At 39.4% G+C, this 25,626-nt stretch overlaps 1 protein-coding gene and 1 non-coding gene across 2 annotated transcripts; one reads left to right on the plus strand and one right to left on the minus strand.

Annotated features, from left to right (window-relative positions):
• Nucleotides 1-946: 946 nt before the first annotated feature.
• Nucleotides 947-24,813, minus strand: LOC138028993 (U2 snRNP-associated SURP motif-containing protein-like). The gene is made up of 24 exons (XM_068876651.1): nt 24,717-24,813; nt 24,496-24,597; nt 23,551-23,665; nt 22,039-22,148; nt 20,408-20,481; nt 19,367-19,476; nt 17,896-17,975; nt 16,454-16,619; nt 15,200-15,441; nt 14,260-14,303; nt 13,430-13,534; nt 11,910-11,976; nt 11,367-11,653; nt 10,465-10,570; nt 10,270-10,326; nt 9,790-9,869; nt 9,087-9,174; nt 7,700-7,816; nt 6,535-6,757; nt 5,728-5,766; nt 4,382-4,454; nt 3,967-4,180; nt 2,573-2,776; nt 947-2,071 (listed from the first exon to the last, which is right to left on the minus strand). Exons 1-24 carry the CDS (start codon nt 24,798-24,800, stop codon nt 1,823-1,825), a joined length of 3,036 nt encoding a protein of 1,011 aa, XP_068732752.1. The 5' UTR covers nt 24,801-24,813; the 3' UTR covers nt 947-1,822.
• A 103-nt stretch (nt 24,814-24,916) lies between these two features.
• Nucleotides 24,917-24,989, plus strand: Trnak-cuu (transfer RNA lysine (anticodon CUU)). Its single transcript has one exon. It is a non-coding gene; the product is annotated as a tRNA-Lys (tRNA).
• Nucleotides 24,990-25,626: the final 637 nt, after the last annotated feature.

The raw sequence follows: 25,626 nt of genomic DNA on the forward strand, positions 1-25,626 counted from the left end.
GGAGCTGATAACCGAGATTGAGTGAACCAATCAGAGCACGCGAAATGCATTATCCGAGGATGAGAATCTAATAAATACTTATACCTATCTGTGTGAGAAAAACATACGACCGTCCACGCCTCCATGTATGCCAATGTTAAACTATGGTGCAACAAGAGTTTTTTGGCGGGAAGTTGCATGACCAACTGCGTTTGACACTGCAGAGAGAAGTTTGTAAGACAGCAAAACGCAAAGCAATAATAATAATAATAACAATAATAATAATAATAATAATAATAATAATAATAATAATACTTGTAAAAACCGGGAGTTCCACTTTTAGGCTTGGCTAAATCTATTTATTTTAGATTTATACATTTTTATTGGTTTTTAATACTTCCGCGTTCCCATGTACGTATGTTAAGTTTTGCCTCTAGATGCTCATTTCACAACCATTCCCTGAATCGAACTTGAAAGTCGAACGTCGTTCTTACTTTTAATCCCAAATTCCATTATACAAATGTTTACCGAAGAAACTTATTTTACAATTTAAGAACATGAATATCGCTTTATACTTTTTTACGAGGAAATCATACAACTGCCATTTCACCCATTTTCAGCACTTCCGTTTTAGGCATTATTATTATTGTTGTTGTTGTTGTTGTTGTTATTATTATTATTATTATTATTATTAATGAGATAATTATCTATAATATTTGTTTCGGATGCCATTACTTGGAAAGTGAAGATTCTTGACGCCATTTGCCACCAATCACGAGTCGACTTTCCGACTTTCCGTTTCATGCACGACTGGAAAGCCACATTTGTCTAAAAAAGTGTCATTTCTTAGTGCTGGGATAGACACACTAAAGAGCCAACCATCCCTCTGTATGGTGACACTAACTAGTGCTTTCGCCTGAAGGCGAAGCCATCTACCATCAGAAAGGCACAAAAAAGCCACTAGGCGTTTTTAAACTAGGTTTCTTTATTCAACACTTCTCAGGGACAATTAAAATTCTGCAAACAATAGAAATGTAGTCCACGGGTTATAAACACCCACCAAATACTCTACTGACAACGAGTTATTTGACTATTGTGTGTTCGACCGACATAACCTTCTTTAGATACAGACCTTGCTAGTTTTCTTGTGCCAGTCGTCCTGTTTAATGCAACCAACTTAAAATTTTTTACTAAAAATACCAGAGTGGTGAAGACGAGAGAGAAGATCACCTCCAGCACTGAGCTCATTTTCAGGAAAGGGGGGAGAGGGGGAGGGGGGCTTTCTCCAATTGTGAAAATACTAGCCACCTACTTTAGAAGTCTGCTCTCTCACCTGATTTACAAGACCAGGCCCCATTTGTTCAAACGATAGGTAGCGCTATCCACCGGATACATCACTATCCGGCGGATAAACACTAGCAGAATCGATTGAATTATCCAGTGGATAGAGATTTATCCGGCGGATAGCGCTATCCATCGTTTGAGCAACTGGGGCCAGAAAGAAAATCAATTGCAAATTTTCATGCCTCTAAACCGTGTCTGTTTGAAAATACAAAGAGACTGCTTGTGCCCGCCGAAATACGCCTGAGTGGCAAAGGACCTTTCGAGAAACGGCCCTAACAAGTGTAATTTTGAGCGCTCTTGAAGTATATTGTCCATCGACCATTTCCTCTCGTCTGCCATGTCGTTTCCTTCCGAGTTGTGTCCGCTGAGCTTGTGACCGCCCCTCACACAATCGTTAGTTGACGGCTTAGAAGTGACGCAATCACATCCACTTGGATGCAAAACAGAAAAAAAGAAGGAAAATTTCTGAGAAGCTGTCTTTTATTTTATCTTCAGGATTCTACTTCTTCTTCTTTTTACTCTTCCTTTTCGGAGACTTTGAGCGGGATCTGGACCGCTTTTTTCGTGACGAGCCCTTTTTCACGGGAGTCCCACTTCGGGACCTGGAACGCTTTCGTTTTTGTTTGCTACCCGGAGACCGGCTTCGGGAACGGGATCTCCCGCGTCCCCGAGATGAACTCCGGCTGCGGGATCTTGACCTTCTGGAGCTTGAAGGGGAAGGGGAACGGGATTCGTAATTCTTGAGGGACTGAGAAGGAAACAAATTCAAATAAAATCAAGTTAAACATAAATTTGCCAAAAAATAATTAATTTTCCCTAGTTTCCAAAGGGGGCCATAACTTAAAAGGTTCATTTCCACTGTAAAAAAAAATAAAAATGTAAATGCCTTGTTTATGGTGGAAGTGCACTTAGCTATGAAGCTAGTTTACAAGCACCCCACTTTTAACAATGTGAAAGAAACAATTCAAAGTTAACAGAAACGTTATTAAGAACCCCAACTGGCAGGAGGCAACCAGTTGGCAACCACTCGACCACGCTGCCTCACTCAAGCAAGGAGAAACAACAGACAATCTTACTCTTCTAGTAATGTTTACTGAAAGTTGGATGCCTTTAGGTTGATCAGTTTCCGTTTAGAGGTCGACCTCACATTTTACCCTTTACCCGTGGTGTATTTGGTTTGAGGCCGGCTGCTTAGTAACTCGAGGGAAGTCAAGTAAAAGCCAAAGTAAACACTTAAAAGTTGAAGTACCGTCAGAGATACAGCCAATGGCGATCGTGACCTGCTCCGCGCGGGGGATCGTGAAGTCGAGCGACTTTCAGATGACTGGGAACGACGGGTGCGTTTCTTTGACGAGGGGGACTTGGAACGACTGCGAGACTTCTTACGCTTGGAATCTGAGGGAGAAGACGCATGACTGCTGCTCTTCTTCTTTTTTTCTTTTGGTTCGATTGCCTGCAAGTCAACGAAATGACCATTAAAGGTTACAAATATCACTTTGCAATATAACACAATAACTTAACGTCAATTTTGTCGGAACTACGCAGAACGCGGATGGAAGGGGTTTGAGAGCCAGTGCACAGCATAGCCTGGATCCAGTTTCTCTAAGCCACAATGTGTATTTACTCGAAAGGAATCCGTTTCTGACAATTCTTCTACTGAGCAAATATCAAAAATATCATAATACTCCTTGTTTGTCACTCCAAAATTTTGTATAAGCATTGTTTTCATTTTCTGTTGGGATTCATAATGGTCCCAAGAGAAACTGGAAAAAATGCTTATGCAAGACTTTGAGGGGCAAACAAAGAAAATTGCAGTATCTACATCTACATTTTTCCACCACTAAGCAACATGGTTGCTTTTGCTAACGTGGCCTCATACACCATAAAGCCGTTGTGAAAAATCACTGCCAGGCCGGCCACATTTTGCTGGAGAGTTCAGACCAGACCGCAATACCAGCAACTCCGCGCCCTACTCTTATCAAATAGCGTGTGGGATCGTTATAGTCCTTATCCGAGAAGTCTTACCACTTGCAGTTACATTTACAAAGCCAGCACTTTCTCCGCAGTTATTTAAAGACCCTAAGTGTTGGTGCGGCCGGAGTTGAAATCACGACCTCCTTCACGCTACTCCGATGTGCAATCAACTGAGCTCGAGCCAACCGGTCGGCGGTCAAATGTTTCCCAACCTTTTTACGCTCAGGATGCGCACATGGCCTGCAAACTCTATCGATTCCACTTTATTTTGATCCTTGTCAGGCGCGTTTCACAGATTGCCAGAAACGAGTTGTTTGCTAGTCTCCTTCGCAGCCGTTTTTTGAATGTCACGCAACTCTCCCCCCAAAGAACGGCTGGTTGATGGGGCGAGAGTCGCGTGACGCCACGCCCCAATAACGGCTGCGAAGGAGCGAAGGAGACTAGTTGTTTGCTTAATTTACGAAAACAAGCCAGCCAGCCGAGGGAAGTGACTGCAGCTTAACCCGCATGAGGGCGAGGAGAGAATTGCGTGACTGGAGCCAGTCACTGTTTGGTTCGCTGCAGGGAGTGAAGATGTTTCTTACAAGCGAGTTAGCCAACCGAGCGGAGAATCTAAATGGCTCAATAGCATTAAACAGAAAGCTCACTGACTTTATTAGCAGTCTATACCTCGAGAAGCTTGGCTCTGTACACATCACACTGTTGTGCTATGTTGCTAGTTCCTTTTGCTTCCAATTTCTGAGCGTACTCTGCAACCTTAAGTTCAATTTCTCGAAGCTTTTTTCGTCGGCCTTCATCGATTTCCGCGACACGCGGTGTTTCCGAGGAAGAAGCCGTCGGCTCTTCGGGTCTGCTCGGGGAATCCTCTTTGACGGAGGAAGGTCTGAAGAGTGAAAACAAAACCTTAGTCACCGTCACATTTTGACAACAACGACAACGACAGAACGCAATCATTTTAATAAGGAAAAATAACCAAATTTGTTCGGAAAACAAACATTTTTTTCCCGGATTAGTTATTCTTTTGAAGGAGTGGAGGTTCCTTTAATCGCTTTCAGTGGAAATAATCAAACAGCTCAATACTCACACAGCGGCTGATTCCGGTTCTTCGCTTCGTTCCCACTCAGGGCGATCCCATTTTGAAGCGACATGAGGAATATCTGATGGCAAACAACGTTCTTAATCAGCACCATTCGCGCTTTTTTAAAGATCTCGAACACTCCATGGGAACCAACTTGCCCGGACGACTTAAGCACGCCGGGCTGCGCAGTACGGATGCGCAGTAATCAAATCCCAGGACTCATACTCGAAGTGACACTCGTTGTGTTAATTACAGCCTTCAATGAAGTCTCGGCCTCACGATACTCTTACAGTGGACAGCTAAGGTCGAAAACTCCCCGTTATGAAAAGCAGGTAACTAGACCCACATCAAGTTTCCCTTTTAGTCCAAGCCCGTGCTATCTACTTCAGTCTAACAATGAGCCAATTGCAAGCCTTCGTGTTATTATTTGGTGAGGTTACATGCAGCTGTTTATCTTCAATGGGCCCTTTGCAGCTTGTGATCACATGGTACAAAAACCGCCATACTGGCCTCGGTTGTTCAAAAGGTGGATACGCTATCCAACGAATAAATCACTTTCCAGCGGATGAACACTATTAAAACCAATTGAGTTATCCAGTGGATAGCGCTATCCACCTTTTGAACAACCGGGGCCTGGGACCGGTTGTTCAAAAGCCGATTAACGCTAATCCCAGATTAAAGATTAACCAAGGAGTTCATTTCTCTACTCCCAAATGCTGTTAAACGATGACATTCGGCAAAACTTAGAAGAAGAAGGCAATCTTGAAAAACAAAAATAAGCAAAAGAAACTTTCACGAAACACGAAACAAAACTTTACGCTAATCCTGGATTAAGTTACGGTAATCAGCTTTCGAACAACCGGGCCCTGGAGAGCCAATTACACACTGGGACATCTAAAACAAAGACAATTGAAATGAAGTTACTTTGTTTTAGATTTCCCTGCGCGCAATTTGTTCTCCAGTGTGGCGGTTTTTGTACCAGTTGATCGCCAGCTGCAAAAGGCCCATTGAGGTAATCCCAGACGTGAGTGATGTTGAAGTTGCAGAGAAGAACAAGAGGACACTTCGTGACGCTTATCAAAATCGTCGTGCAGCTAATTCTGGGCGTTTCTGGACATATCTAAAACCTCTAGAGAGGAAGCTTTGATGCAAAGGGAGCAGTTTAAGCATTTCATACAGTGAAAAACAGTTCAAAACAAATATAAACTGTGTCACTCAGTTTTCCATAGAGCCTCAAAGGTGCGTCGCTCGTTTACCGGAGGTGTTCAATCGTGGGCCGCAGAGGGAAAGATTAAGAGTTAATGCAGTGAACGTCCCTAAAATCATAGCAATCAATCAATGCACATGCTTACCTTTATCGCGTGGCTTCTCCGCCATCTTTTTGTTATTCACTGCAAACAAGAAAAACAATTAAAATGTCCGTTTTCCGATGAATTAGGGTGCGTTCGATTGACCCTATTCCGGAATAAGAATACGTGGAGTGATGATTAAAACGGTATGTTTGGCGCGTCTCGAAGCAGCAAGGTGAAGGATAATAAAAATATGTTTAAAATGGCATTTTACCAGATGTTTGACAATTTTAATGTGAATCTCCGTAAAAACGAAGGATGTTAAACTTATATTCCACGTATTCCTAATCCGGAATACGGTCAATCGAACGCACCCTTAATCTGGAGTCCGTGACGTCACATGAAAAGACGTAACGTGACGTTACACGCTCGTTAACTGAAAGTTTTGCCAACCTTTAGGCTTTACGACGCATTAAAAGCTAAATTCCCGCAAAATATGTTTGTTAAAGCCGCCGAGTTTCCTTAACAAAAACATTTAGGGTTGAAACGTGGCTTCACGCTAATTCATTCATACATGACTGATAATCCAAGATGGCGTTCGATAGACAGCAAAGCAATGACGGAAGTTGTAAGAGATATTTTCATTGTTGATCATTGTGACTGATGATCTTAAGAACAAGAAAGACAATGCCAATTTTTTTTTTACATTTACGCATAGATTTCTAAACGGGATTATTCAAGGTACAAATTATGACAGAGTTCTGCATGAGAACACGGCTGATTGACAAATGCTTGGTATGTACCCTCAACCTCTATGACGCGTCTTCGAGATAAACTGAGCATTTGATTTCAAGCAGCTAAAACACTTACCTGGGGTTCCATCAATATCATCCCGAGTTAACGGAGAACCGTCGATATCAGTACTACTTAAAGGGACGCCATCTATGTCCACTGATCGTATTGGTACACCATCAAGGTCCACAGCTTTTAATGGCACGCCATCAACATCCAGAGGAGCTCCGTCCACATCGGCTTTCATTTTTCCAACACCATCATCCACTGGGTACAACGAACGCAGAGGTTCATCGGGAGCCTGACAAAAGTGGCACACAAGAAAAACGGATACTAACTTTGTAACCCGGATATTAAAGATTTTTCCCGCCGGGTCTAAAATGCTGGTAACTGGTAACTGGCAAAAGGTAAACGGTAACTGGTAACAGGTAACTGGGTTAAGTTTAAGCAGAAAACCATAAGGGTCGAAACGTGTAACGCGCGTTCACAGCTTCCGAATATTCAGTGCGAGCTGATTGGTTGAATGTTTCAGTGATAAGTACCATATTTGGAACCCCTCGCTCTTGTTGTTCCAAATATGGTACTTAGCAAATTGAATATTCAGAAGCTTGTTTCCCAGCACACAAGGGGCCGTTACACGTTTCAACCCTTATGGGTTTCTGGTTTAAGGTTAGGGCTTGGGTAAGGGTTGAATTGCCTTTTACCAGTCACCAGCACTTTTGACCCGCCAGTTGTTTCCTCGCTTTCGCAGCATTGAATTGGCATCGGTCGGTAGGCTGCCGATAAAGTCTGACGAGACGAGTAGCGCAGAAACATCACTGTTTAATCAATTAGAAGAAATCTCTTAGGCTCATAAACGAGAGTGAGTTCTTCGTCGGGGGCATCCAGATACCAAGAAATAGATGAAAGCATTAAGCCTCCCCGTTTGTTTCGACGAACAACTACCGACGGTAGAAGAAGTCCCGAGGCTGAAACTGGAAATCTCCTTCTCTCTAACCCTAACGTTTTTTGCAATGGTCATCAGGATATATACATGTATTATGCGCGAAACTACTCTTTTTTTTTTCTCTTTTTTTTTTCTTTTTCCACTTCATCACATTTCCCTAAATCGGCATAGGAATAAAAAAAACTTGATCAGAAAAAACAAACCCTTGTTAGGCAAAATGCAATCTCTTATCTGAACAATCAATATGACTATCCAACGTTCAAGCAAATATTGAAACGGATGTAATGATTATCTTACCTCTGGTTGACCAGGTTTTTCAATATGACCCAAAAACACATTCTCAAGTTCAAATAAGAAATCTGGTGTGTAGACCGCCCAGTCCATCCATGCTGCAAGACAGCGAAGGACTTGTTTCTGAAGAGGATTGAAAAAGTAATATTGGTTTGTTAATACCATAATATCATGCAATCGTTTGGGAGAGAGTGGTCCTGAGAAGTTGCTGTTGATATTGACTAAAGCCCCGTCTACACGAGCAATTCTTATGCGACAATTTTTATTTACTCGTGTCTACTCGTGTAGACGAGGACATTTGGCCAATTTTTACGCGACAAATGTACTTGCTGAATAGCTGACGTGTTAGCTCTTGTATTAACAAATAAAAGTTAACAAATACGAAAAGTTGCTCGAGTAGACGACTTGTCACATAAAATGTAGCAAATTTCTGCCTCTTAGCGAGTGTCATTGGAGAAGGACCAGGCAACCTCGCCTTTAATTTCTGCTTTGTCTCTGCTGTCCGAAGGCATTGCTGACCCACTTAACTGCAAATTGTCAACAATTATTTGATTGTGCTATCTACAGAATCAAATGTATTTGCCACATATAAACATTGTCACATAACAGTTGCTCGTGTAGACGGGGCTTAACTTCACGATGGCCTTAGCAGAAGTAATTTTCATGTAAGACATTTTCACTTGACTCTGCGGCTGACTTTCCGCTAAGGTTGTAGAAACGTCAATGTCACAAACAACAGTCTATATCAGGGCTACTCTCACCCGGACGATCCTTAAACTATAAGTGGAATGCGACGCCAAACTTCAATACGGAATTTGGGAGTTTGACAATCAGAAAGGGGCTATCACCACAGCTCAGGGGATCAGTTTAGACAACGGATGGTAATCTCATAGCTAAGATACGTTTTGGTTATAACATGCCACCTACAAACAAGGGTTCATTTGGTCCAGAAATTGAAAGATCTAAATGAGAGAAAGACTGTTTGTGAACAGAATATTAAATTTTCCCATATTGATGGCAGTGTAGCGCCAACTGAAATATAGGGCGTGGCATAAAAAATTGATGTCATTTCGAGTTGACATTTTCACAAGGGCACAGGTACAGTAAATACAGTGTAGCCAGTAGAATGCTAAAACATGGTCGACTGTGCATACCAGTGCCACTAACAAAGGAACATTGAATTTACAAAACTCTTAACCCATTGCCCCCTGGGAGTTAGACCTAAAAGATTTTACTCAAACGCCAGACAATTTTACTCCTCAACTGGGGGCGTCCTAAGGTTTAAAAGGCCAAAAGCAGAGATGGTGTAGTGATGCCATTGAATCTCCTTGGAGAATCTGGTTTAATGCAAGAAAATGACTTATAATATTACTGTAAATGATTTTTGACTTACCCTGAAGTTCTCTGCTTTCATGCGGGCATTTATGGCTTTGAATGAAGCGCTTAAGTTGTTAAATATTTCAGGGAGGAGTTTCTGAAATCTGTCACAAAAAAGTAAATACATCTTGAAACCTGTGTTTTTTTGTCAAAAAAATCCTTTACTATCATGTGACCAAAAAAGCTTACTCTACAAAGTTGTGAACAAACCTAATTTACATTTACCACGGTAAAGTGAAAACATGCAATCACTTGAAAAATAAAATTAATATTATTATGTGTTTACCATATAAAACTTAGAGCATAACTTTATCATAGAAAACTTGAAGCATGGCCATGAGTTTGAATCCTGTTCAAGCGTGGATTGTCAGGCTTGCTTGCACCTGCTAAACTGCAACAATCTTTCTAACTGTAGTAACTATTTTATGTCTATTCCACAGTTCAAATAAACGAATTTCATATATTCTAAGATCATAGAAAACTTAACTTAACTATGGTCAACATGCCAAAGTTCTACCTCAGCAACCACTGAATACTTGACGAATACCTCGTACCATACAATAACAACAAAACCCAGGATCAAATTTCACACAATGGATCCACTTCACCAGCTAAAAAAACTATCTCAAACTATCTATATTATTGCTCCTGGGTTTTATGCATTCCTGATGAGTGATGACATTATAAGTTACTTTAAAAGAATGGTTGAAACTGCATACCCTCTTCTATAGTACGACACATTAGGCACTTTGACTGAACAGTTATGAAGAATGTCTGACACCAAATACAGTCGAGCAACCTAGAGACAAAAATTAATAAATGTTAATCAAGTGTCTAAGTCAGTATTGACTGAGAATATATGATAACATTATATCTCATTCTGGGAACAAATGGAACTTATCATCAGGTAACTGACTGACATCAGACAATTGCTGTAGAACAGTTTTCAATCCTCACAAACCTCTCGAGCAGAGAAAATAACCAACAACAAACTCAACCCACAAATGCCCTTGAGTCTGGGAACTGAACCAGGGTCACCTTGGTAGAAGGAGAGTACTCACACCTCTGTGTCATCCCAGCTACAAGATCCACTTTTTAATGATGCAAATTGACTATTGTAGAATCACTCATTTCTCTTGGTACAATAAATCAGTCACTTTTGTGCCTGAGCAATGATACAACATGAAAACGTATCTCACCTTAACCTGCAAAGGCGTCTCCAAGATAGATAATGATTCAGCAATACACTCGACAACCTGTGCAAATAAATACTTTTCAAGACAATTGCTGGACAAAACGTTTTCCACAACAGCAGAACCAATAATAAGATAGTGAGGGAAAGAAACAATAAAACACAAATTAGATCAGAAATGAAATGATGGTGAAGCAATCACCTCTTCAGCACAGTCAGCATGATTGACACAAAACACCATACTCTTGGCAATCTTAGCCCTTTCTGGAGTCAAGTCCCTCAACATGTCTTCTAGCTTGTCGCGTTGTCTGCAGAAATAAAAACAACAACAACAAAGTGTCATTACTTTTGTCAGGATGTCAGCATATTAGGCTGAGGTTGTCCTCATTGAGCACCTAAACGAAGAAGTGTCTTTAAGCCAGCAAAACACAGACTGTTCACCACCTTTTGATGAACAGATGTTACAGTTCTTGTTCAGCAAATCTCAAACAGTGTATTATGTTACGTTGACTGCTGAAATACGCCATTCAACAAGTTAAATGTTGTGAAACAAAGTGGTGATTTTATTGTTGTTGCTGTTGCCATCTTCATCATTACCATCATTCCCGCTAAAGTTCACTCAGCTTTCCATCCTTCCGAGGTCGGTAAAATGAGTACCAGCATGCATGGACTGCTTAGAAGCGGCTGCCATTTGCGCCTGTATATGCTTCCAGTCCGCTGGGGGTAAATTGATCATTGTAAAGCGCCTTTGAGACGTTTGTGATAAAGGCGCCATATAAAGGCACCACTTTACTTTACTCTATCATTCTGGCCCCAGTTCCTCAAAAGCCGATTAACGCTAATCTAAGATTAAAAATTAACAAAGCAGTTTATTTCTCTACTCCCAAATGCTGTTCAACGCAGATTTTTGGCAGAACTTTACATGAGAAGACGTCAATCTTGAAAAAAAAAAAAGAAGCAAAAGAAACTTTCACCAAAAAGTTGAAAACGTGAAACAAAAGTTTACGCTAATCCTGGATTAAGTTAATCGGCTTTCGAGGAACCGGGCCCTGGTCTTTATTTTTGCAAATTTTTGATTAAAAAAACAGAAGGAAAAAAGCCCACCTGTTAGACAGTACATTCTTTCTACTCGCTGCAGCTGTTGATGACGATGCACTACTACTGCTATGGCTACCACTTGAGCTCTGAGAAGGAGCAGCTGTTGGTGAGGGTGCAGGTGGAGCAACTGCGGCAGCAGCCGATGCTGGGGTTTCTACTTGAGGGACAGGTTGTTTATTGGCGTTGAATGCTGCGGCACTCATGGTGTATTTATGACATTGAGGAGGCTTCCACATAGAGCCCCCCTCAAACATCTTAAACTTTTCTGTCCGCCATTTGGTTGGGGAATCACCCTTCAAGAAAAACGATAAATTTTGTCAGAAGCAATTTGTTCACACACAGGAGATACAAAAATGTTCTGAGTAGAAATTTCAGTGTTTCCATGGCACCAATAGAAAACCTTCAAACTGTGTTTTAAATGTGGTAAGTTTTTCTTGGTGGAAATATTGGGCAAAACTATTGTGTTGTTGCAAAAAGTTTAATCAAAATTTCACAAAATGAAAAATTAGGTGCCGCATAGAACAATGAACAGGCAACACAGGTACAAACCTGGAGAATGGAAAACAATTTCCACCTGTAATAAATGTGCTCTGGGCTTTGGTTGTCAAATAAGAACCTGCGTATAATGATAATATACAAAAAGAGCCACATTTTATACTAACACTGTAAAATGAACTCACACAAAATAATAAAGATTTACTTTACGCAAGAATTAAAATAAGCTCTGGTGTAACTTTACAATAATTATACAGAGCTTAAGCAGTGAGACAAGCAACTTAGGAAACTTAATTAACCATTTGTACTTTAAGTAAAGCTATGATCCTTGCAGTTATGGCCGCAATTTTAGCAATTGCGTAGAGAAGCCTGAAAAATTCAGGACTTCAATGGGGTTTGAACCCATGACCTCAAGATACCGGTGCGTCGCTCTAACCAACTGAGCTATTAAAGCCACTGACGTTGGGAGCTTTTCATTCGTGGGTTCTAATTTTCCCGTGAGGAATGAATCAATGAAAGGATATATGAAATGAATCACACCCTGAACTGCAGATATGAAATCAAGTAAAACTATGATCTTCGGAGTTATGGACGCAATTTTAGAAATTGTATAGAGACGCCTGGAAAATTCAGGACTTCAACTGGGTTTGAATCCCCTGCAAGGATCATAGCTTTACTTGATTTCATATCCACAGTTTAGTATATGATTCATTTGAAGATATCATTTCGTTCATTCATTTCTATTTTATTAGCTACTTTCACATAACCAGCAATTCGTTTTGTTTTCCCACAAATTTTGCATAAACTATTGTTTTCAAATGCACTTAGGAATAGTTGATAATACTTTATGCAAAATATGTGGGAAAAACAAAATGCATTGCAGGTTACAGTTGTACATGTATATGAAAGTAGCTAATAATGATGCTTAGTAGGAAGAAAGTATCTTCTGTGCAACAGAGCTGAGTAATGACATGACAAAGCCAAACACTGCATAATTGTACATCGTAATTCATACTAAGCAAATTAAATTTATAGGAACAATAAACTACACTGTAGTGCTGCCATATGAAACACATAATTTATTTTAGTATAAATACACAGGTGATTATACAAAATCGCACGCTCTCATTGGCTCGCTATCTCGGATTATCAGCCGATAATCACCACGACAGACAAAATGGCTGCCAGTATTCGTTTTGACACTGTAATTGAAGATGATTTCGAGTTGAAATCTTTTTTTTTTCTCTTTTTTGAAATAATCACCAGAGTATTTATACAAAAAAAAATATTCGAATCAGGCTCAGTGATTATTGGTGAATAATCACCGATAATCACTTCGCCTTCGGCGAGAGAATGCATAATAATAATTATTATTATTATCATTATTATTATCATTATTATTATTCTTATTATTATTCACAACTAAAATCACTGTGTGACATTCTCCAGATCACTCAAAGCTGAATAATTTTTTAATTGATTTGTCTGGAACCAATTTAAACACCATCTTATTCAAAAAAAAAAAAGAGTTCATTGATATGGGTAAGTGCATTAAAGAATTTCCCACACTTTACCTATACATAGGGTTATTCAATTCCTTGTTCATGATCATGGCTTCAAACATTGGTCCCTCACGCACCACAAACTCCACCATTCGGTGTACAAGGCACAGCAGGTTCCTGTTGGAATTACATGGTTACCACGACAACAAACAATAGATAAAAGTTAGTGGCTAAGCAACCCAACTTTCCATGGTTAGATTACACCTGGTCCACACGAAAAATGTTATTGGTTCTTGGAGAACGTGCAAGGAAAAGTCCTCTACTACTACAGATGCTGAGGCAAACATGTAATTTTCTTGAAGTGTTGGACATTGTAACATAACTGTGGTTTTGTTCTGTAGTCAACGATAAAATCTGTCTAAGATTCTTAAGTCAATCACCAAGCATTACTTTTGGTATTTCCTGAATACTGCTGTATTGATAATTGGGATTGCTTTTGGGGTAGACTAGAATGAATTTAATTAAGTAGGAAGGAAGAGATATAAAGGAAACACTAAACAGATGTTGTCTACGATGAGGAAGTGTAGGGAAGAACTCTGTTGGTCAGAAAGGTTTGTTTGCTTTTAAAGTGAAATGAAGGTCAAAAGACAGTGGAGAGGTGCTACAAAGCAATAATAATAATTTATTATTATTATTATTATTATTATTATTATTATTATTATTATTTCATAATACAAACAGCGACATAAACATCATTAATCACATGTAAGGCCACGCATGCTAAGAATCGTCATGTTCATACCTTAGCAAAAAGAAAGCTTTTGGAAAACATACCAACCAGGATATTCCACAAGGGAATAAAATCACAATGTATACTTTATAGTCAGTTTGCATTAAGGTACCTTTCCGTCGGGATTACAACTTTCACGACCGCATTGGCTAAGGTCTAAGAGACAATTGCCAAAGACTTTGTGAGTATTCAGAAAAACAGCTACAAAATTATTACAAATTATGAAGTAGTTAAAATAAAACATTGTGTTTTGGGAACATCAAAAACAGTACTTCTCGCAGCAGTGTGGTAAACATCTCTGCCAGACACTATTTTTCTCAGTTTTACATGTAAAACTGTTTTGTCAATGAATGGGGATGTAACATTTTTTCTATTGCTGAAAAAAAGATGACCAACACTAAAATTATATTTGTTTTAAAAGCAAACGTTTAAAAACAACTGATACGCAAACCAAAAATACATTAAAAGATTCACATATGCAAAGATTTCATACGACTTTGACTTGAAAATAATATAGTTCATCAACGAGATAATAAATTTAACCATGAAATAATAGCAATGTTGATATACGAGTCATAAATTAACACAATAATCAACAAAAAATCTAATAAAATAGTCATAATTTTATAAAAATAAAGTGGGAAGGTGATTTTCAATGTGATTTTTAATTTACCTTTACAGTATTCCATATAACAATTTAATGGAGAATGTAGAACACTGAATTAAGAGTCATTGAAGCTTATCCCAGAAGTACATGAATTTCAATAAATTGAAGGAACAAACAAAGTTAAGCAAAATTGAGAATTTACAACTTACTTTTGATGCACCTGCATAATAATTATTGCCTCATGTTCCTTTTTGTGACAAATGGTTGTATTCCTTAATCTTATGTTTTGATATGGAATTAATGTGACTCCAGCTCATACATGTACCAAAGGGTTTTCCCCATCTAAGAAATCCCTCAACTATTAAGGGTCAAGTGGGAAAGTAGTGGACAATAATATTATTAACATAAGAATCCTACAATCATAATGAAGTTGTTACCAACTCACCTCTTTGTTAAAACCATTTGGGTCAAGATCACGTGGGTGTTCCTCACCCCCACCCTGTGGGGGAGGGGCACTAGAATAATCATCTTTCTTTTTGTTATCAGGTTGAGCATTGAATGGAAGGCCCGAGGGGGGAGGGGGTGTGGTGTCTTCTTGCATCTCAGGTGGAATATATATAGGGTGGGGAGGTATAGGGACACCCTTGCCCCATCCCAGCTTCATTTCATAAGACATGACTTCTTTTCCTGTTGACAAAACAACAAGCAAGGGGTTACTCAGTGAATCTAAGTCTTTTTTTTTGTACGTATGGTAACGTTAACTTAGTACTGTCCAAACTTAGCAGGCTTGTTAGGTTTTTGCAATAGACAGCTGTTTTTGAAAACTAGAAGGTGGAAAATAAAGTTAGTCTAATATGTGCTAATTAATACGAAGGTGAATTTTTTTTTGGCATCTGGCTACTCTTGACAACCCGGACTGAGAATCACTACAAGTATCTTTTAGCCCCAGTCCTAGCAACTTTGAAGAGTGTTGATCTTTACCATATTCCCTTAATTAAACGCTCCCAAATGGAAGGAAAAGAACCAATAAACACCGGCCCCAATCAGAAGAATGCAGCATTTATTCAAGGATTGTGAGAAAAAAACAAATATGCATTTAACTCTCTGAACGTCGATCACAAGCCAGACAATTACGATTCTATCTCAGAAAAAATGCAAGACATTGGAACTTTTAACATGTTTTTGTTTCAACTAACACTTGCAAAATGATCTACCATAATTGTTCTCAGTGATTTACAAAATATGATTTTGAAATAAACGCCACCCTTGAATAAATGCTGCACTGGACACGCTCAAAATTTAATAAAACGCCGTGGCATTTACAAGTAAATATGGTACTTGAACATTTTTTTTGTCAATACTCGCTCTACTAGAGCTAAGCTTTACGGCCTACAAGTGAGATGATTTTGCCATGGGTTGTTCATTCTTATGGATGTTTTGTTGCACTCCCAACTCTACACTTGCTCCTAGCATTAAGTAGTAGCTTTCGGTGAGTATTCTGCAGACACCAGCAATGTCAGGATTCTTTTAGATACACCCTTCCCAGTAGAAAATACTTTTTTTGCTACCAGGACGTACACTGTACAAGTAACCTAGGTAATCTTCTGTTGATAAGTTTTAAACCGCTCACTGGTAACTGTACGTGGTTCTACAGGTAACATATATCAATAGCTAGATGGTCTATTCAAAAGCTTTCAACCTTTCAGTGCATTCAGAGCCTTTTCTCCATCCTTTCTTCTCATGTAAGCAACAAAACCACAATTCCTGTTGCGAGCCTTTTCCTCTTCTGTCCTGGGCCACATGATTTTCACACTAGCCAGTGGACCATACTTGCCAAAAAGTCGCATTAACATCTCTTCGGTCATCTAAATTACACACGATAAATCTGAGCACGTATTGTCAAGGATTTACAGTATCTTCAATTTGTGGAAAGCAAGCCTTACCGAAAATCAAGAGAAAGACACCCAACCCTTCAACCCTTATTAAAGTTTTGAGATAATTTATGCAAGCCCAGGATTAATTTAGTTTGACTCGTATATTAAAAGCTGGGGAGGTGCAGTGGCCTCATGGTTGGAGTGATTGACTCCGGATTGAGTCATCCGGGTTCGGGTCCTGGCCGGGAAATATTGTGTTGTGTTCTTGGGCAAGACATTTTACCCTCATGGTGCCTCTCTCCACCCAGGGCCCGGTTCCTCGAAAGCCAATTAACTTAATCCAGTATTAGCGTAAACTTTTGTTTCACGTTTTCAACTTTTTGGTGAAAGTTTTTTTTGCTTATTTTTGTTTTTCAATATTGACGTCTTCTCATGTAAAGTTCTGCCGAAAATCTGCGTTGAACAACATTTGGGAGTAGAGAAATAAACTGCTTGGTTAATTTTTAATCTTAGATTAGCATTAATCGGCTTTTGGGGAACTGGGCCCAGGTGTATAAATGGGTGCTGGCGACTTTTTGCTGGGGGTAACCCTGCGATGGACTAGCATCCCATCCAGGGGGGAGTAGAAATACTCCTAGTCGCTTCATGCTACAGAAACAGGGATAAGCTCTGGCTCTAATGGGCCACTAGGCTTGTAAATAGACTTTTACCTTGCTTAACCCATTAACACCTCAAACGCCTTAGGAGGGCCCCAGTTGACAAGTAAAATCTACTGGTGCTAGACAGAATAAAATCTGTTAAAACTTGTCTCACTCCCAGGGGTCGAAGGGTTAATGGAGGGGGCATTAAGGAGGGTGCCTACTATTGTTATTGCGCGTACGTTCTGCGCATCTCGAGATACTCGAATTTCCTATGGATGGTGCTTATTAATACAGGGATACTTTTGCGCGGGTCAAAACTATGCGGAGAAAGCAGAACTTAGCACGCATTCTTCAGAGATAATTAGGCTTCAATTTGGAGAAGAACGCCATACATTGCTTTGTATTTTAAAGCTTTTTACAAATATTGTTGATTAATTATCTTCGAAAAATGTGAGGCTACCCCCAATTTTCTTTTTGGATTTCAATAACACTCGTTAAGATCTGCTTTTCCCGCATATTCAGTAAACCGCGGAAAATTACCTTTGAATTAGTAGGCACCGTCCTTAACTCAAGTTAAGTTTCTCTCTTTTGCCCATTTAACAATTTTGTTTCAACATATTTATTACCGCAGGATTGATATTTCCAATGTACAAATTTGTTGTGTTGGGATCTCCTGTATCATGTGAACCATAGGAGTAGGTTTCCTCTAAAAGACAAAATATATATCTGGCAGTTAAAATTAATACAATTTCCTGAACGTAGGTACTGTAATTGTAAGCTAAGAAGGCCCAAAAGTCAAGTTGTTTTGGTGCTTTTGATATACTTACACATCTTGGGTACATGTAAGTACTTATTCCACATACTGGTTTCTTTGTGTTGTATGGATAAAGAAGGCCAGAAAAGTGCTTACAGTATACGCCTTATTCCAAAATGGCTGCCATTTAGATATTCTTTTGTTTTCATTCAAATTAGACCTTGATGCCTCGTTCAAGGCAAAATATTCTTGTGGATTTTCAGCTCAAGAACGAGGCATCAAGGGCTAATTTGAATAAAAACAAAAGAATATTTAAATGACGGCCATTTTGGAATAAGGTCTATAGTTGGATGACATCAATAATGATCTGTTTCACTAATAATAATAATAAGTTTATTATTATTGTTCCCTTCAGAATTCTTCTCCACAAATTCAAAGTCACTCGTGGGCTTACTGACAAGTAACGTCACAAAGCAAGCTCTAAACTCTGGTCTTCAAGTGGAGGTAAAAAGCTGGATTTACCATCACCTACATGTACATGTAAAAATAACCCTAATTTCAACAATAATTACTTTATTGTTGGAAAAACGTACTGGTAACAAATGCTCAGACTTAATGGAACACCTCGTGTTGGATATCAATAAATTATTTTATGCATGTATGTGATAATTATGTGCATTTTTGGTCCATCGATTGTGCTCGATAACAAAAGCAAAACAGAATTTTTTTTACTTAAGTTGTTCAGTTTTCTTTTAATTAATTTTTTGACACTACATCAAGGCTGCTGACTATGAAAATTGTCCAGTAGCCCTTCGGGCTTCCAACATTAAAAGTTAGTAGCCTGAGTCATTTTTCAAGAGCCCAGAATTAATTAATTCCAGTTTGGATCATATTTACAAGAAAGTGAGGATGAATCAAGTAAGGCGCCCGTTCGGGCTACCTGTTCAGAAATTTGGTCGCCAGCACTCGCAAATAAGGCACCCCAGGTGACTGGGCGACCGTTAGGCAGCAACCTTGTACAGGTATAACTGTACAAAATACAAAACTTTACATACATCATGCATGCCATAAATTACAATCAGTGATTTACATAATACATGACAAACAAAAGGCGCACAAAAGATCAAAGAAGCACAAATCCGCAAAATAAGAAGTTGTTCAGTTTTGATTGAAAAGTGTTGAATGAAACACACATTGGCTTATTTGCATTTGTGCTTGCTTCGGTCCGTCAGTGATTGTAAAAAGATTGACTTTGAAATTTTGAGAATTGAACAAAGGAGGCAATGCCTCTCTTCCATGTTTACTGAAATCCCTGATTTATCACAAAATACCAACATCCTTACCTTTTGGAGGCGCAAGCATGGCGGGAGCCATTGTGTCCAGCATATCTTTGGGAATTTCTGAGAAATCTCCCTTCTTAATTTTGTGTCTTATTTCACGTTCCAATTGGTATCTGTGAAAATGAAACAAAGGACAAATTTAAAGAAGTACATTTCAATTAACAACTTTATGTACAAAAACAGACGTTACCTGTTTTCCTCCTTAGAGTGAGACATGTACATGTATTTAACAACATACTATTCACAGAAGTGGAAGTGGCTAGTGGTGGAAATCTACTGAGCCACAAAGCGTAAATGATGAGAAAATTAACCAACTCAGTGCAGAGTTGAAAAGTCAAGCATTGCATGCCCAGCTTGCAGACTGGTGAGAAATATACTTAGATAAGCAAATTCTAAATTAGTCTGTAGATTGCAGGGAACCTCAGCACCCATCGTTGTACAGTTGCATCCTTCAATTTTGGTAATTAATAATTAATGATAATTTAGTAATAATGAATGTGACTACACGTAATTTAGGTAAAGTTAAAATCGAGCCGGTCACCAGTAATCGGGGATCATGTATGCCTATTTGAGGTACAAGATTTTGCCAAGTGTCAGATGACACATACTTGCTTGTATGTGGTTGTATAATGGTTTCGAGTTCTGAATTGTGCTTTGTGCGGCAGTTTGCCCCTCCCCCTTCCGTTCCTCTTAGGAAGACTTGGTGAGTATTGACGGTGCCTGGTGGTGGTTGCCGCTCTCTAGGTTGCCGTGGATATTTGCGCACCCTCCTCAAGGCCTGCATTTTGCTTGGCACTAATACCCGCTTTTATCGGCACCTCCCCCAAGCTCATCTATTATTAGTAATAATAATCATTACTAATAAATATTATTAATCTTCACCAAACTTGAATGTACTCAAACCTAGCATGGCTTAATTGGATAATACCCAGACCCTGCAGTATTCATTCTTTACAAGAGGTCACTATTGACCTAATACAAAAGTGGCTGCGAATACTACTGAGAGAGTAATCCATAATCTTTAATTAAAGGTCACCCATTTACCTTTTTAATTCTTCTTTAAAGAGTTCCAAATTGCTCTTCTTCTTTTCTTTCTCCTTGGTTTTTTTCTTGAGTTCCTAATAACATTTCCAGAGTAAAAAGTAATTTTAAAGTGTCCCTAAACTTTAAATTTCGTTCTACTTGGATTTTCACTCGTGTCCAAGATTGCAATATAACAAACTTGACACGCTTTATTTCACATTTAACAAAAAGAATATTTTCTTGTAAACCATATTGTGAACCACTTACTCACAATGATGGGCCTAGGATAGAGTTCAGGCTTCTTCACAGAAAACTTAAACCATGAAAAACAGGATGGCAGATAAAAGAAAGATGAGTTTTTTTTCTTGCTGTTGTTTTGCTCTACTTGCAGTAATAAAACCCTAAGCTTTAGACTTGAAAAAAAAAACCAAAAAAACAACAGGGAGAGTCATCAATCCACATGCCTATAGCCTTGATTATAAAGGAATGCTCACCCTAGCAAAGCTTGTAAAAGGTTGTTAACACCCTAGTAAAGATTTGTTTGTTACACTGTTTGATGTGAGAACTTGACATGATACAAAGTAAAGTAAAGTGAAGTGGTGCATTTATATAGCGCCTTTATCACAAACGTCTCAAAGGCGCTTTACAATGATCAACTTACCCCCAGCGGACTGGAAGCATATACAGGCGCAAATTGCAGCCGCTTCTAAGCAGTCCATGCATGCTGGTACTCATTTTACCGACCTCGGAAGGATGGAAAGCTGAGTGAACTTCAGCGGGAAAGAAGGTCGCCAAATAGTCCACTCTCGGCAGAACCGGGAATGGAACCCGGGACCTTAGGGTTGGAAGGCAGAGATCTTACCACTGCGCCAACCCCTCCGCTCTACAAGGCTGCTGCCTAATGGTTGCCCAGTTGCCTGAGGCACCTTACTTGCAAGAGCAACAGGGTTGTCAATAAGATTTAAAGTAGGTGGAGAAATTGTGAAAGTAGACGGCACTGGGGGTCATAGGCCCCCGCATAGGTGAAGGGTCTGGGGGCCGCCCAGGCCCCCAGCGGGGTACAGGGGCAGAGCCCCGTTGGGGGTCCAGGGGGTGAAGCCCCTGGAAGCAAATTGAGTTTGACTTATTGACATTGACAAAAATTGCCTTTCCTCAGAGTAATTATAACAAGTCTCACTTCCTGAAAAGAACATTATTTCTTCTATGTGGAAAACAAAGACAGTCCAGCCGTAATCCAGGCAAATTTGTCACCAGTCTTTCTCTTCTTCCGTACACGTGTTGAGTAAATTATAATAGAACTCGTTTAAAATCACCCAACAAGCAAAGAGGGGACAAAATATCACCAAAAACCACTGACTGCCTTCAGGATATATTGAATGTTTTCCAAAGTAGCCGGCTCCTTAGTGGGGAGTAGCCGCCGGAGTTCGCCGGTTGCCGGCTTCTACTGAAATCCCTGAGCGGGCGACCAAATTTCTGAACAAGTAGCCCGAACGGCCGCCTAGCTTATCACAAGGTGATTCATCCTCACTTTTAATTAATTAATTCTGGACTCTTGAAAAAATTACTTGGGCTACTAACTTTTAATGTTGGAAGCCTAAAGGGATCCAGAAAAATTTTCTTAGGCAGGAGCCTTATAATACGATCCCACATACCGAAGGTTTTGCCTGTTTAAATTCAGTTTTTATCTTCTGTTCCATAACGGCTGTCTGTATTTTGGCCATTGGTTTGTATAATGCTCCTGCCTGCTTGGAGGCAGTTTCCTCTGATAAAAAAGAAAGGAAAAATTTGTTCAAAAACACCATTTAGTACGTTCCATGAACAAAACAGCATCTTAAAATTCCCATTAGAGGGAAAAGTGGAGGCAGTGTGGCCCAGTGGTTAGGGCGCTTGCCTTGAGATCCGGAGATCCAGGGTTCAAGACACATTCTGACCACTGGTTGAATTTGTTCCTGGTAGTCCCTGGTTCAACTTCCCAGCCAACTGGTTTGCCTCCGGCCAGTTGGGATTCTTAACAGTTGTTGTTATTGTTCTGTTGTTGTTTCGTTGTGTTTCATTGGCCCTGAAAAGCCCCTATGGGGAGCGGTCAATTAAGTATGCATAAAAAAGTATGCATTCCTCCCGACCCAAATGGCAAAACTGCCTGGGAGTTGTAGTAATATAGCATGCAAATACAGCTGCCCTTTCTCACTCACTGCCACTCCCATGGGAATAACAGGAAGCAATGAAGGGTGGCTCTATTCGCAGGTTAGTTGTCTTACAGCTAGAGGAATGGCTCTATCTGTAAATACCATTACTAAAAACTGCTTTAAAAACAAGTAGGTATCTTGGTCCATTAAAGAGTGTTCGACAGTTGCTTTGGAAGCAAAGGACAAGGGTAGGGAAAGAAACAATCTTATAGGAAAATCATGATGTGTGTGATCATCATTTGTGCATATGAAATATCAATGCACATAAATAGCCCATTTCCGAGTTGCTGCATCCCTCAGTTTCAAAGCGAGTCCTGATCCACAACCATTCAAATGGAAATGAGTTGCGTATTCTTATGCAAATCAAACTCATTTCCCTTTCAAAAGTTGAGCACCAAGACTCACTTCAAAACCAAGACAAACAGCAACTCGGAAATGGACCATTGCATGTACAGTGTAATTCAAGATGGCCCTGAAAAGCAGAGGAACGAAAAACCAAAAATTTGCTAAAGCTCACCCTATGCACAGGATGCCCAAGATTAACAAATGCTGAGCACAACAAAAATGGAGTGACCCAACAGGAAAGAGGATTGACTTCTTAAAAGATTACTAAAAATCATTTTAAGAATCAAAACACTAATTAAAAATAATTAGAAACAAAACGATGTTTCTGCCATCTCAGTACTACAGCAAAAGACAAGGCACTAAGATTCTTTAAATTCATGATAGAAGATCAAAACCTCAAATCAAGTTGACTTTGCCAACTTTTCAAGCAGACAGATTTATCAGCTATGAAAATATTATTATTTCAGATTAATTCATAATATTATTTATATATCATAATGGAAAATAAACTGCCCATTCATGTACTCTGTTGTGCAATGCTGTAGTTTTTAAGTCTTTTTTCCACTGCAAAGGAAACATCATGGACAATATACATATATTATAACAGCTACGAGGAATTTCAAGCAAAGTTACCTTTTGTTTCAGGGTTGATCGTGTTGCCACGCACAAACGTTTTTCCAGCCGCACGCGAGTCTTCAAAGGAAGCCACAAAATCGGCAAACACTTCTGCAGCTTCGGCTTCCTGCTTCTATAATAGAAAATTACCACAGTTTTATTCAACAAAATTACCAGCCTGAATTTGCACTCTTCTCTGAATCTCTGGAATTACCCCTGAGTGCTTTAATTTAATTTGGAGGGTCACCTTGTGGCTGTTAGTTTCTGAAATAAAAGTTATTATTAAGTCCTGATTGCAGGAATTACATGTACGTCATCACTGCATTACAGCTGCAAGTCAAATCCAAACAAGACAAGACGAGACAAGAGACAGACTGCAGTCAAAGGCAATCAGAATGTTCCTTTTTGTATGGCTTCTACCATTGTTATGGCAGGGATAGGTGCCACTCCTAACCCATTACATGCACAACTTGTCCTAGTAATATTGCTCCTCATTTTACCACCCTCAGATAAATGGAATTAAGCTGTGTGAACTTTGTAGTACATGGATTAAAACCCAGGTTGCAGGGGATGTGGTCTGCGAGAGATGTTCACTACTGTACAGGAAGCATCCCTTATATTTACTAGCGGCATGTGATATCTTTGTCATTGAGAGAGTGGGAGAGGGTGGCTCTTAAAACGATCCTTGTACATTAAAAGCTGTACAACGACACTAGGGATGAGAAATTGATCGTTCTTTATGTATTTTCTTTTTCTGATCCCCAGGGAATGGTATTTTTCAAAATCACGAACAAGTTGAAAGGATCATGCTATTCAGATTTAACGACAAATTTCGTGATCTCTTCTCCCAGAAAAGTATTTGAGTTTCTGATCCACTTTTCGAATTAATTTAAGCTTAAGCTTAAATTAAAGTGAGTTATACATTTAAAAGGTAAATCACAAACACTGATGTTCTTTCCAAACCTTTTTCTTCTCTTCAACATCTTGCTTTGATTTAGCAGACTTCTTTAGACCAGCGTTCATCATTCCAACAGAAAAAGACTTTAACTTGCTTTGTGAGATAGTCTAGAAGAACATGAATTGGCAACCATCTTGATCTGTAATTTGCTTAACTTCTCACATTTGACCACAAATTGTCTTCCTATAAGGTTCAAGAAAAGCTAAAGCAAGAAGTGGCCGCTCACCTTCATAGATCCTGGGGCTAACCCATCCGGGGATAGGCCCCAAGGCAAAGATTTCTCGGAGGATTCAGACTCTTTCGCCGCCATTACATGGTTGTGAAGAATCATGTGCTTCCCAGAATGCTTTGTTATTGATGTCCAAAGACGCATTTTTCCCAAAAGCTATGTATAATTAAATTAAAATTTCCCTTCTTCTCAGCGGTGCCCGGCTAGCTCAGTCGGTAGAGCATGAGACTCTTAATCTCAGGGTCGTGGGTTCGAGCCCCACGTTGGGCGCATACCTTTTTTTTTTTTTTTTTTTTTTCCTCCCTGATCAAAAGAATTTTATATTCATTTATCCTCTCCAGTGAGATTCAATGCTCAAGTTACAGGGGAAATAAAAGAGTATTAGATGCTTCGACATCGGGTTTCAAAGCCAAATTACCATTTCATGTGCTCTTTCTTTGAAATTCTTTCAATGAACAATTAAAATTCCCCATAATAGCATCTAGTTTTTGTTCTGAGGCTCCACGTTCTTATATTTTTGCAATTTGAGCCTGAGATTGTTCTGAGAAATGGCTGTTGTTCAACCAATATAGAGTCAATGATAAATATAATTTGCACGTGGCACCACTCATTAAAACAAGACACTGTGCAAGCGCTTACTTGGGATACCTTGTGCCGCAGTTAAACTTTTTTTTTTTATATTGCGGCTAAAACTCATAGACTACGGATTTCACCTTGCTTGCTTGTTTTGATTACAAAACCAGTTTCAAAGCAGACCTTTGGCGGTGTATCTTGCCAAATGTTAACATTTTGTTAAATTTAGTCATAAAGATTTCGCAGGCGACCAGCTCGGGCCATGACTCCAACACAAATCGCTTAGTAGCAGAAGTAGCACTGAGCAGTACATTATAGTATTACTCTAGTGTTA

This window comes from Montipora capricornis, chromosome 13, assembly GCF_036669925.1.
Source record: "Montipora capricornis isolate CH-2021 chromosome 13, ASM3666992v2, whole genome shotgun sequence".
NCBI classification, from domain to species: Eukaryota; Metazoa; Cnidaria; class Anthozoa; order Scleractinia; family Acroporidae; genus Montipora; species Montipora capricornis.

Excerpts from the sequence above, each read along its gene's own strand:
- LOC138028993 (XM_068876651.1), bottom strand. The coding sequence starts at position 24,800 with ATGGCGGCGAAAGAGTCTGAATCCTCCGAGAAATCTTTGCCTTGGGGC. Across the intron at positions 5,767-6,534 it reads TGATATTGATGGAACCCCAG|TGAATAACAAAAAGATGGCG; the intron begins GTAAGTGTTTTA and ends TCTTGTTTGCAG. Across the intron at positions 2,777-3,966 it reads ACAGAGCCAAGCTTCTCGAG|GCAATCGAACCAAAAGAAAA; the intron begins GTATAGACTGCT and ends GTTGACTTGCAG.